This window comes from Desmodus rotundus, chromosome 7, assembly GCF_022682495.2.
Source record: "Desmodus rotundus isolate HL8 chromosome 7, HLdesRot8A.1, whole genome shotgun sequence".
NCBI lineage: Eukaryota > Metazoa > Chordata > Mammalia > Chiroptera > Phyllostomidae > Desmodus > Desmodus rotundus.
In genome coordinates, this window is record NC_071393.1 from 102,178,652 (window position 1) to 102,191,837 (window position 13,186).

The 13,186-nt window shown below is 46.1% G+C and overlaps 1 protein-coding gene across 12 annotated transcripts in view; it reads left to right on the top strand.

Annotated features, from left to right (window-relative positions):
• Positions 1-7,093, top strand: part of FBXO34 (F-box protein 34) — an 81,166-nt gene extending 74,073 nt beyond the window's left edge. For all 12 annotated transcript variants that reach the window (XM_053928406.1, XM_053928401.1, XM_053928407.1 and 9 more), the window contains one exon: positions 3,872-7,093. In XM_053928406.1, coding sequence (XP_053784381.1) covers positions 3,882-6,017 — 2,136 coding nt within the window. In that variant the 5' untranslated portion in view covers positions 3,872-3,881 and the 3' untranslated portion in view covers positions 6,018-7,093. The remainder of the gene's footprint in view (positions 1-3,871) is intronic.
• The last annotated feature ends 6,093 nt before the right edge of the window (positions 7,094-13,186 follow it).

Below are 13,186 nucleotides of genomic sequence, written 5' to 3' on the forward strand. Positions count from 1 at the left end.
GTTTCCCAGAAGCACCATGTACGTTTGAACCTCTTAGGACTTCATTATATCCCTCCAGTGCTTAGTTTGGAAAATCAGGGCCTCTCTGACCTCTTTATACACCCGCAAGACTGAGCTTGGTGCTGCTGGTGCCTTCTCCTTTCAAACATTCCTTCCTTCTCCATATCCCCCCATGTAGCCCACCCCAAGTCTCCCAGTACCCAACTACCCTTACAACACATATCACATTGTGTTGTAATTGCCTATTTGCTTTTCTGTTTCCTCTAAAGCAGAGGGTAGGCCATATTCATAATTGTACCAGTAATAATCAGCCCAGAGTGTTCAGTAAATTTTAATAATAAATGGATAGGAGGAAACAGGTGGCAGTTAATATGAAAAAAATTTGAAGCTGTTATGCTAGTTTATGGTTCTGGATGCCTTAAATTTTGTGTCTTAAAGCAGTATGATTGGCCTTTGTTCATCTGTTCCTGTAGCGATGGCTATGTGAACAAGCTTCCAAAGTGTGAAGTATGGTAGTAGGACAAAGCAGGAGTGAAGCTGATCGGCTGGCCGGGGCAGGCTCCACCACCTGGCATTGTGGGAAGGTTAGGCTTTCCTGTAGGTAACAGCAGTGTAGTGGAGATAAGGTGGTGTTGAAACTAGGGTGGTTCTGTGAGGGATGAAGAAGAGGGAGCATATTAGTGACCTGGTGAACGGGTGTGGGGTCAGGGAGGAGGAATCGGAGTGACTCAACTTTCGGGCTTGGTCGACTAGGTACGTGGTGTAATCAACTAGTTGTGTTGATTTTTGAGATTCTTGTTGACATTCAGCTGAGTGTGTTTGCTAGGCAGGCAGTAGGATATGAAGCTTGGTAGAGCCCACCACTGGAGGGTCATCAGTTTGTGGTGGTTAAAAACTACAAGAGATTACTTAGCTATTTGGCTTAAGAGTAGTAATAACCTAGAAAAATGAGGAACTCTGAGGAACACTGATTAAGAGCAGAGGAAGAAAAGGAGAGAGCTGGGAAAAGGCAGTGTCAAAGAAACTGAGGAGATGAAGTTGAAGGGGAAATTTGGTGATAAGAAGAAGCCATAAAAATTTTCCTGCTTTCAAGAGAATAACAAGAAAATGGGTCTGTCTTTACCCAACTGTCAGCTGTCAGAATATAAATGGCTCAGCATGGACTCGTGCATGGCTCTTAGCTGGGCAGTCCCACCTCATCCCTGTGGAGGCCGCCCAGCACCCCAGCCCAAATCTGGAACCCCCTAACACTCTGGCATAAGGTCTAACACATGAGCTTTAATGTTCTGTCCTAATTAAATCGGAGGTTAAAAACAGATTCCTGGGCCCAGTCCCAGAAATTCTGACTCAGTGGGCCCAGGGGTCTTAAATTTTTACAAGGACATTTCTGAGTGTCTCAGAACAGTCATGTGTAGGTAGGTGCTATAACCCTACATTTATTTAATTGCAAGAGAGCGGGACTTTTTATGGTGAACTTTAAAAATACAATTGTGATAAAGAAATTGGCAACCATGGAAACCTGGCTGGAGCTTCCTGCAGTGCCTGTTTGAGGGAGTTAGGTGGGGGTGGGGAAGGTGCTACCATCTGGTATAGTCTGTTAGAGATGGAAAGTTTTTATTGTATGGATTTTGCAGCAGATGTTCCTGATGCCCTGCTCATGTCGGTGGGGTCCACCACTGATTTCAACCAAAACCCAGTTTCTTACTCTTTAAGTGTTGCCAGTACATTTCTGTTTTCTCCCCGGGGGCCTTCAAGGCTTGCAAAGGAAGGAAAGAGATTAACCCAGGCCACCTTCAGCCAGTTTGGAACTCAAGCCTAAATGTTCTGTCTCACTCAAGGGACCCACAGAATTGTCCCCCACCCTCCAGCAGTCACTCTGATTGCATCAAATGATCTTATTAGCTAACCTTCTTGTACCTTTCCTTCCCTCCTTTCTGTTCCCTGAGATCATCTCCTATTTAATCCTGCTAAAACCTTATCTATTATTAATGCATCATTTGAGCTGGCTTTACAGGTTAATAAATGCAAACAAAGCCTGCTGTAATCACTTTAGTTTCTTCCTAATGTCCTTGTCTATCAGTTTAGCACCTAAAATAATGTGTGGGGGAGGAAGGCAAATAGAAGAACACATTGTGCAATGCAGAATGGTACACACATTGCTGAAGTTTAAATTTATCCACAGACATTCTGTAATGAGATCATTATGTGAGCATGTATTGGATTTTTTAAGCAAACTCCATTTTCATTTTACTTAGAAGTTGAAGGGATATGCAAAAAACAGAAAATTGTTGACACATAGCACTAGATGTGCCTCTTGTTCATTTATCATTTTATCTTATTTATATATCTTCATCTTTTTCTTGAAGAAATCTGACTGGTTCTTTTGTAAGACCAAATTACAGAATATATAACAGAAAACTAAATTGTATAGTCCAGAAAAGGGGAAGGTGAGATCTTTATAGATTTAGGATATAACTTGCCAAAGATCTATTTCAGGGATCACTTTGAAAATATACTTTGTGTGCCTTAAATGCAAGACTTCTCTTTACCTGGCTAGAAGATACTCATTTCCACATTTCTTCTTTTGGCAGAGACTGGACTGTAGGAATTAAAAGTTGGAATGAAAGGTACACTTGTTCTGGATGATCACTTTCATTCTCCGTGATTAAAACTGATAACAAAGCAGTTACGGTAGAGGTGGCCACATCGCAGGCACACTGCAGTAGCGTTTATAGAGCGAATGAGAGAGGAATGTGCTGAATTGCCCAACGTGTGTGTCTTAGACTGGTGTCCCCATGAGTGAGAGCAGGTAAAATGCCATGTTCTTAACAGCTCTTGCCTCATTGCCACCAACTCTGAGACTGAAGATGTTTATTTTGGTCTGTAGGTTTATTTTGTAGGAGACTGGCCCATCCCTACAGTACACTTTCTTCAGGGTGCTCTGTTTAGCAGTGGGCTGTTTTGACGTATGAATTGACAGTATCATTAGGTAGATAATCTAGTAGTCTTAACTCCTCAGCTAATATTTCAATGCAGACTTAGAGAGGAAGTGACCTGTTCAAGGTAAAATCACTCTGCGTAGTTAATTAGCGATATGGCAAGGACTAGAACTCACATCTCTGCATGTAATCTTTTTTTTGTCTAATTTCTAAAATGACTCCCATTGCCACCCCAGGTCAGGGAACAGAACAAGGAAGGCACTTTTTCTGAACTAGTTCCAAATGGGTTTTAGAATTAATAAGGATTATGGGTTCCAGATTTGATTTCCGATATTTGCAGAAAAATTGGCAGTTAAGAGCTTATACACATAGATTATTTAGAAAATCAAGACTAATAGATGGGCAAAGTACATCAGGAAACAAGTGAAAAATTATAAACATCTAAATATGCAACAATCTGGGAATAGCTTAGAAAACAATATAGCAATTTTGATAGGCTTTTGCAACCAATAAAATGCTAGTTGCAGTGACTTAGAAATAGTGTTAATCTACCTGGAATTCTGGATGAGTTCCTTTTCTATTTTCCTTCTGTTATGTGCCTTTTACTTACTGGGTTATATTCAGTAAGTTCAAATTTTTTTATTTTAAGCAGTAATTTTAGGTATAGGATATTGACTAAATGTCACTTTTCTCTCAGTATCTTCACTGAGTCTGAAATTCACCATGGCCTATACACCATGGAAAGTGGTTAGTTTGCTTTTGTTGTTATTGATCATTAAAAACGAGCTGAAATGAGAGTTGGTAATGATTTAGTGAACTGATAGAAAATGTTTCTATTACTTGCTAGAAGTATCTGAGTGTAAATTAAAAAAAAAAAGCTTTCCTAAAAACAAAATTATTATCATAATCAAATGTGTATTTCTTTCCTGTAGAGCCTCTGTTATGCACCTAAAACCATACTGGAATCTGCAGAAGAAAGCACAACCTCTGGAAAGTAGCAAGGAAACTCTGAGAACTCCCATGAGCCACCAAGAGCCTATACATGATGAAAAATGCAAAGCTCTCTCCGTGAAATCAGGTGTCTTTCCTTCCACCTCTTCTGGTAAAGCATCATCTCGAAAGCCTTTTGGGATTCTTTCTCCAAATGTTCTGTGCAGTATGAGTGGGAAGAGTCCTGTAGAGAGCAGCTTGAATGTTAAAACCAAGCAGAATGCACCACCTGCAACAATCCACCAGGGTGAAGAAGGGGAAGGACCACTTGATATCTGGGCTGTGGTGAAACCAGGAAATACCAAGGAGAAAATCGCATTCTTTGCAGCCCACCAGTGTAGCAATAGGGTAGGATCTATGAAAATAAAAAGCTCCTGGGATATTGATGGGAGAGCTACTAAAAGAAGGAAAAAATCAGGAGATCTTAAAGAAGCCAAGACACAGTTAGAAAGGATGAGGGAAGGCAGCAGCAGGTGCTTTGAGCCCGAGCCTTTCGCGTGTGGCATTGAACACTGTTCCGTGCATTATGTGAGTGACAGCGGGGATGGTGTCTGTGCTGGGAGGCCTCTGTCGGTCATACAGATGGTTGCCTTCCTGGAGCAAAGAGCCAGTGCTGCTCTGCTAGCCGGTTGTGCGAAAAACTGCACTAATTCACCCGCCACGGTGAGGATTTCTGAGCAATTCAGAGTTGTGCCACCAGCCTCTGAGCCCTTGTCTTCCCCAGGAGCTTGTGAAGAACCCACGGAAAGGGGAAATCCTGAGGGTGGTGAGCCCCAGAGTGAGCCAGTCCGAGTCCTCGACATGGTAGCCAGGCTGGAGTCTGAGTGCCTGAAGCGGCAGAGCCAGCGTGAGCCTGGGAGCCTCTCGAGGAACAACAGCTTCCGTCGAAATGTAGACCGGGTGTTGCTTGCGAATGGCACTCAGGCTGATGAAGACAAAGCAAACAAAGGCGCTTTGGAGATACCTGGCACTCCGGTGAATCCTGTGGGGTCTGTATCTGTGGACTGTGGCCCGTCTAGAGCTGACCATTGTTCTCTTAAGGGGAAGCAGGCCTGGGATGGGGCTCCTCGGGGCTGTCCATCATTGCCAGCAGGTGTGGGTTTGCACGTGGGTAGAGCAGAATTAGAGCCAGAGAAGCACACTGCTGTGAAAAACAGCAGTCGATATGATGTAGAAATGACAGAGGAAACTGAGTCACCTTTTCCTCCTCGAACCTGTCCCCAAGCCATTGAATTGCCCACAGATGCTGTTGATTGTATGAGTAGAGAGCTCGCACCACAGAATCCTGATCAGAGAAGAAAAGAGTCTGTGTGTGTTAGCATCACTGTGTCCAAGGTGGAGGAAGACCAGCCTTCCAATGTAAAGTCCTGTGAAGACCCACTGCCAGGGAGGTTGTTTTTTTTGCCTGGAGGTCAGCACCAGTCGGACTGTTCCCAGTTGAATGAAAGCTCAACAGAAGAGTCTTCCGAGGCCAGCCAGCTTGCAGAAGCTGCTGAGGGCGGCGGTGCGTCTGAGGGAAAAAGTGTTTCGGCTGATTCGTTTGGGCCAACGCCAGCCTCCCCCGTGGAAAGCACAGTGCCGGTACTTGAGGTGTCCAGTTGGAAGAAGCAGGTGTCGCATGACTTTCTGGAGACGAGGTTTAAAATCCAGCAGCTTTTGGAGCCTCAGCAGTACATGGCTTTCCTGCCCCACCACATTATGGTGAAAATCTTCAGGTTACTCCCCACCAAGAGTTTAGTGGCTCTTAAGTGTACCTGCTGCTATTTCAAGTTTATCATTGAATACTACAACATCAGGCCAGCAGATTCCCGCTGGGTTCGAGACCCACGCTACAGAGAGGATCCTTGTAAGCAGTGCAAGAAGAAATACGTGAAAGGGGATGTGTCCCTGTGCCGGTGGCACCCCAAGCCCTATTGCCAGGCATTGCCCTATGGGCCGGGATACTGGATGTGCTGCCACCGCTCTCAGAAGGGCTTCCCTGGCTGTAAGCTGGGTCTTCACGACAATCACTGGGTCCCTGCGTGCCACAGCTTTAATCGGGCAATCCATAAGAAAGCAAAAGGGACTGAAACTGAAGAGGAATACTGAAGTCTGTGTGAGAGGCGACAAAGTGACTGATTTTTAAAACTGCAGAACACCCCCTAGACGTCCCGTTCAAGTGTGGCCTCTCCAAGTCCTCACTCTAGGAGAGTCTACTTACTCCTGCAGGACTGCCATTGCTAGGGCACTTTTTAGTGTACAGGCTGTACAAGAAAACTGGTCTCATTGTTTTACAGTGGCGCTCACATTTGATGCAAGGTGGAAGCCCACAGTTTGGTTCATTTGGCTGTGAATAATTATGCCCGTTTTCCCAAATCACACCCACCTTTAAAGGATGCAGACTTGCCACCATCAAGGACGTTTAGAAAAGTTCACTGCAGACTGTGCAGGCAGTACCCCAAAAGGGGTTCCAGCAATGTTGTGAGCACTGGCACCGTATTTGAAGTGAGTGAGTAGGGTCCTATGAAAAGAATAGCAGCAGTTATGGATGAAAAGAATGCTTACGAAGGAAAAGTCAGGCACCTTACCTTAGACCTTGTATGCTTGATGCTGTGAGATTGATGTTTGTGGTTGGAGGTGGATTTCATGCCCTGTGGTGTTTACAGTGTATATAATGGTTGCGTTTTCATAGGGCTGTGAAAGTGCACATTAAACCCGAGCGCCTTTACCTGAGATGAGTGCTTTTGGCCCCTCTGTAAATAACACTTAAAAATCCGGTTGTATACAGTGGACAGCTGACTGAACACCATAATCACCACAATGCAGCTAGGATAGTGTTGCGGCTATAATTGTGTGTGTGCGCTTTTTTATTGTCTCAAATTTGTATATCCTGTATAAAATATGAATGTTTCCCAAATAAACTATGAATGTTTCCTGTATAATATATGAATGTTTCTGAGAAGAAACTCTAAATAGTAAAGAGGTTAACCTGTTGAAAAGATACCAAATAATGGTTTAACTGGACAACCTTAAAATTAGCATAGAGAACAATTCTTTGTTATATTTTAGTGATTCAACAAGAATGAGAGATTATATAGTCAGATTATATAACATTCTGTCTACTTTATTCTGTCTGGTTACAAATTTTTTTTTAATTTCAATAAAAATATGCATCTTAAATGGAATCTGAGTTGCAGATTTTTCCCTCCTTTTTTGAAGTAATGAAGGATATTGTAAATTGAAGTGTAAGAATTAAAAACTGTTTTTGAATTGTTATGGAGAGGGGGAGAGAATATTTTTCTGCTACTGAAAAGAGACCATCTTAACAAGCTTGCATTTGCACAGCCCTTTAACACGTGGAGTTTGTCATCTGCCCAGTATTTCCTGTTGGATGAGGCATTATCTGGGAGATGCTTAGAGTTTGTGGGGGCATAATTAGTTAATTGTTCAGAAGTCATTAAGGGTGTATATAGGCCTGTGGTCATGTACTGCTTGGTGGGGCTGGGAGATGGTGGGGCTGGGAGATACTGGGCCCCGGAAAGATGCTGTAGAGGATCTGAAACTAGGTGGCTTGAAATTAAGTACCCACCAAAAATCTGCAACCTGTGTGAGCTCTGGGCTGTGGAAAAGCAATGGTAAATGACCAGGGGAGGGGCTAATGGAAATGGTGACTGAGGGCAGTGCTGTGATGATGCCAAAGGAGAAAGATGTGAAGGTTGAGGAGGCTTTGGCCAGGCCTGCCATGCAGAGTGGGGCAGCACTGGAACCAGGTGGAGCCAGGGTCGCCTGTGGCTGAGGCAGTGTGTGGCCACAGAGCAGCTTCCAAATTTGAATCCACTTTGGTTTCCTCTCCCCTTATCCGTAGGCAGTATCTGCTCCTCCCTGGGAAGAGGGCCCTAAAACTGAACAGTGTTTCTTGATGCTGAACAGTTCCGCCCTTGTCAGACTCATGATAACGATACCTCCGATAGGCTGGAGCCTGAGGGCCCATTGATTGTGACACGGGACTGAGGAGAGGCCGGGAATAGCTTGCTTTGGTCTTCAGCCACTCCAGAGGCCTTTCTGGCGTCCTGTCCTTTCCCCGTGAGAAGCTAGTGCTGCCTTCTGCAGACCAGGAAGGAGCTGTTGCACTGGTACCACAGTTTGACTTTGGCCACCAGCGGCAAGAACTAGAAGAATCTTACACATCCCAGCACCCAGGGTACTTGAAGGATAGGTCAGGGTCGAGTACTATGCTAAACAAAACACAACCTTTCTTGGTTGGAAGAAGGGCCATTTTGTGTTTGCCTGGGGCCAGGTTATCTGACAAGCTCTTAAGAGTCAGGAAACCAAGTCTGACCCAGTTGAACCCCTACGGAGCCAGCCCCACTCCAGCACAGATGAGGGGATTTGGTGCTGATAAGCCCCGTGAAGCACGCTGTGGCCAGTGGTTTATCAGGGTTACAGCTTTGCAAACGTGCCTGTTTTTATGCTGTTTTATTTTCCCAGTGGATTTTAGTAACGTTATCAGTGTTCTTCCTCATGACTCACCCTAGCTGAGGTATGTTGCAATGCTTTTTCTTTTTAATTAAAAAATGTAATTACAGTTAATGTGCAATGTTAGATTAGTTTCAGGTGTGAAACAGTGGTAGACTAGTTACATGTATGTAACTATGAATGGTGGAAATGCTTTTCAACCTCGGAGTCCCCTGGGCTGAAGTTTCCAGTGCGTGTCCTTCTCCCCTGTGGTTTGCTCTACAATGGCAATATCAGTGTACCTTCCGGTAGTAGGTTTATTATGATTCCTAATTTAGGATTAAAGGAGATAGGACTTAGAATACAGCTTGGTGTGTGATAAGTGCCCAGTAAATGTTAGTTATCATTATTGGCTTTTGGTTCTGTATTTGCCCAGGGTGGGCACACAGGATAAACACTCTTGGTTGGTTTTCCCAGCTCAGTCCTTCCGGGGCTGGTTTTCAGTGGGTCTCAAAGCTGTGACTTCGAGGGGCTGAATTTACCAGGAGCAGAGGACATAGTAAGAACAGCCTAACCCCATCTGGCATGTAGTTCTCTCTTTTGAACAGTGTGGCAGGACCCAGTTCCCAGTGTTGTGTGTGTGACGGAAACAGGATTTTAGCAGGTGGCATCACAGAGTTGCCCCCCCCCTCCTGCCCCCGTCATCATTTCTCCCCTTAGGAGAAAGACGCTGTGCTACAGAGCCCCCTAGTGCCAAGCTGGGGAAGCCAGCCCACTTCTATTTCCTGCAGCAGCCCCACACTAGCTGCCTTCCTGTGTTGCTGTCAATCTTAGACTTACAAAGATGAGACCATGTGGGCATCAGGATCGGAGCTGCTTCCCCCTCCCCTGCCAAAATTAAGGAGTCTTCCACTTGGCTTTTGCTCAGAGGCTCTGATGCACCTGGCCTACTTTTTATCTCCCATTCCCTCACTTCACCATTTGAAAGAAAAACCAGGAACGGAGAAGTCTGGAAGAATCAAGAGGGCATCTTCCCCATCTCTGGGGCAGTTTGGCTTTGTCCCTTGCCCAGTGGATGAGCTGTCCAAAGAAGAGATGAATTGTACAAAGGGCTAAGATTTTTAAATATTTCAGACCTTGTCAAAATAACTGGCTTTAAAGTAGCCTTGTCAAAGGATCACCCAAAATCGACCTCATACCCTGTCTTAGCACATAGACAGCTCTGCTCAGGTCTCTTCTTCCTTTGGGACTCCCACCTCATCCTGCCCACCTTGTTTGGCTGGCTTTGCCCTGCGTTATCTGCCACTTCACCCCCCTTTTTGTATCTGGGTCAGAGGGCAGCTTGGTCATGCCATCCCCAGTGCCACGCACACAGCACACGCCCCATAAAACGCTTATATTCCTCTTGTGACCGTCTTAACATAAGGGGTACCAGCAGGTTCTTACTGCTCTGGGCTATCCCTAATTTTCCATCTAGTCTGAGTGAAGGGATCTAAGAAGATCTTTTCCTCTGGCCACAGCTGGTCCCATGGGAGCATTCTTGGTTAGGGATGCTCCATGGCAGCAACTGTCAGGTGTGTATTTGGTATGATCTGTTCTGTTCTTGCCAGTGGCTCCCCTGGTGGCAGGCTGCTTTGGGCTTCCTGACTGCAGAAGGTGAGGGTTACGCATGATCTAGGAGCTCCCTAGTTCCCTTTCTGGGCTCTGTCCGATCACCTCTTCTAACTTGGATTTGTCAGGGCCTCCTCTGGACTGGCCTCGGACACTCTCTGTTATATAGACATTCCCAAGCAGTTTCCGCGGCTTTAATTGCCTTCATTCATTCTTCCCTCAGCAGGCTGGCTGTTTGTTCTCTCCTTCATCCCACAGCCTGCCACGAAGACGAGGACAGAATAAAGCCAGTCTGTACCCAAACTGTCTTGCTGTCTGTGGACTGCAGACTGCAGACTGCAGCAATAATGAGCTGACGTTACCTAGCTTTTCATGTCTGTCGAGGACCATGCTCCTTTAAGCGCACTCTCTGCTGTGTTCAGCGCCGGACACTGGGGACTCAGATAGTTTCTGTCCCTGTTTTCCTTCAGGTTCAAACAAGCTAGTGTTGCAGGCTCTGAGTTGCTGTAAGTACCTGTATGGGAGATGAGCAGACCCTCTTCCATGGACATAAACGCCATTCCTACATTTGCGGCCGTAGCTGGTGTTAGCACAACCTCGTGGGAAGAGTAAACACCGCTGTGGGTATGCACCCTTGGGTGACTTACACTAACTGGCTTAAGCAAAACCAGTTAGGCAGCACCCCAATTCTAGATCATTTGTTTGACCTTTTGACATTTGTTTGTGTTATTTTAGAGCAGGAGAGTCACTAGCATTGGCAGCTGGGGGGTGGGAGCAGAGAGGGGGCACATACAACTGTAGCAACCCTTGTGAGAGGTGGTGTTTTTCTACTTAAAAAGCAAAACAAAACACATCCCCCTCAAAGGCCCCACATCCACTCTTTAATTTTGTGTGTTTCTGTCTCAAATTTTTTGGATTAAGGTGGACTATCAAAAAGTTAAAAATTAGAAGTTCTAAATGTTTCGCCAGCAGGGAATAGGTTCTAAATTTAGCAATTTGGGAGATAATGACATACAGCTAAAATTACTCTGGGAAAGCCTTTGTGTCCATCAGCCAGTAGAGTGGTGGGAAATACGTACAATATATACAGTGGTGGGAAATGCGGAAGTCAGGTAGGATGCGGTGCTCTTGCTGAGTGTGAGTGGTGTGCGGGAACAGACTTGGGGAACCGCACATCCCACCTGCCAGTTAACTGACAGAATGGTCTGTGCTATTTAAATTATTTCCCTCCTGTCTGCACAACCCACCCCCTGCATCAGAAAATTGAACAGTTGCTTTATAATCTGGAGTATTCTATTAAGTAGTAAAAAGGGACTAATGCAGTTCTTAAAAAAAATTCACAATCAATTAGTTGTCCATCAGTAAAAAGTAGAGCAAGGTTGTGTTTAAACCTGCCCATTACAAAGTTATCTCATTGGCCCAATGGAGTAAGGTCTGGTGGGAGGGTATGGATGGAGCCAGGCCTGGCTCCCCAGCCTTCCCCCTTCTGGGACTGAGCTGTGGTCCTTCCTCACGGAACCATCTATGTGGGAAGCCGAGCATGATTCTGCTACAGGCTATGTGGCCTGCACAATCGACTCTCCTTCCACCCCAGGCCTGAATGCCTCTCTCAGCAGAGATGGTGACGTGGCTGCCCTAGCACCCGAGCTGGGACCTCTTCTACGACCTCTTCCTTTTTGATGACCAGTAGTCTTGGCTCCAGGCCCCTCGACTTGCTCCCATTCTGTGCGCTGAAGAGGCTGTTTATTGCAGAGGGTCTCAATGGGAAACTGCTGGCACACCCAAAATGAGTGAATTCGAGGAGGGTTTACTACAAGGGGTAGATAGAGGAGTGAGCCCTTTCCGATATTTTTGTGGCCCGAGGCCCATCATCTTTATTCATATCAATTACATGTTCAAATATTTCTGGATATCTTGAGTTAAAATAAATTTTACTTTCATCTGTAAAAAGCAACTTTATTGAGTGATAATTTACATACCATAAAATTCTCCCATGTTAAGCGTACCACTGATTTTTAAATTTCCTGGACTGTGCAGCAATCACAATCCAGTTCTGGAATTTTCTTATCCCTCTTCATAATATGAGCCCTTTGTGGACATGGATTGTCTTCTAGATCCCCAGGTGATTCTGTCCTGTGGCTGGGCCCTGCAGGGCTGGGGCCTGGGGAAACGGGAGAGTGACATAGGGTGGCCCAGGTGCTGGGGCACCTGGTTGACACTGAAACAGATGTGAATGGAATTTAAAAGGTTGTAAATGAGCATTCACAGGGGTAGTTTTGGTTGTGGGAGACAAAGGGCTCCTGCCAGGTGAGATGGGGTGAGATGGGTCGTGGAGGCCCAGGCCCGGGTCCGGAAAGGTTCGTCTGGGCTGTGGATAGTACTGGGGGGTGTGAGGGAGGAAGGGATGAGGAAATAGGGGGGCATATTCCGTGTTTCTACCTGGAAGGAGAACCCTGTGCCTTCCGAGTCTAAACTTCCTACTTCTGCTGGAGATTAGGAGGGGAGGTGGGGGATGGGAACTGGGGTGGGTGTGGGGAGTATGCAAGACCCCTTGCGTGGTCCAGAGCCAGGTACGTGGGGGTCACTTTTATCGGAGGGGTGAAATACCACCCGAGACATGGTGGGGCAGAAGAGAATGAAGGACCCAGGGGTTCTCTTTCTACCTTGGTGCAGCAGGCTGTTCTGTCCTGCTCAGTGTCCAGGGCTGATCCCTGTCTGGACTCCTGAAGCACTCCCTCCCTGTCCTTCCAGCAGGACCTTGCCCCACCCCATCGCTCTGCCTCTTGTCAGTCACAGCGTCGGCCACTGTAGGCTCCATGGAATCTCCGCCACTTGGCACGCGAGTTTATCATCCTGTGATTGCTCCTGGTGACTCATCCGCCTGTATTATATCTAGTCTGTGGCTCTGGCAGGCGCTGCTGCCCGCAAGGGCTGGGCTGCACACCAACACTGCAGCAGAGGCCTCTGCGGTGTGCCCAGTTCACCCTGCTCTGTCCCCTTCACCTTGGAGAGAGCGACTCAGACTGGTTAGTGACACACGTTGTCTCCCAGAACTCGGCTGTAAACAGACCCGCCTAGTCTACTTAAAGCAAGAAAGGGATTTATTTGTTAAAAGATACTAAATTCTCCCAAATCCATGGGAGGGTCAGAATGCAGGCTCCAAAGCTAAGCAGAAGACTGCAGTCACACCGTGGGGACGCCTTTGTAACACT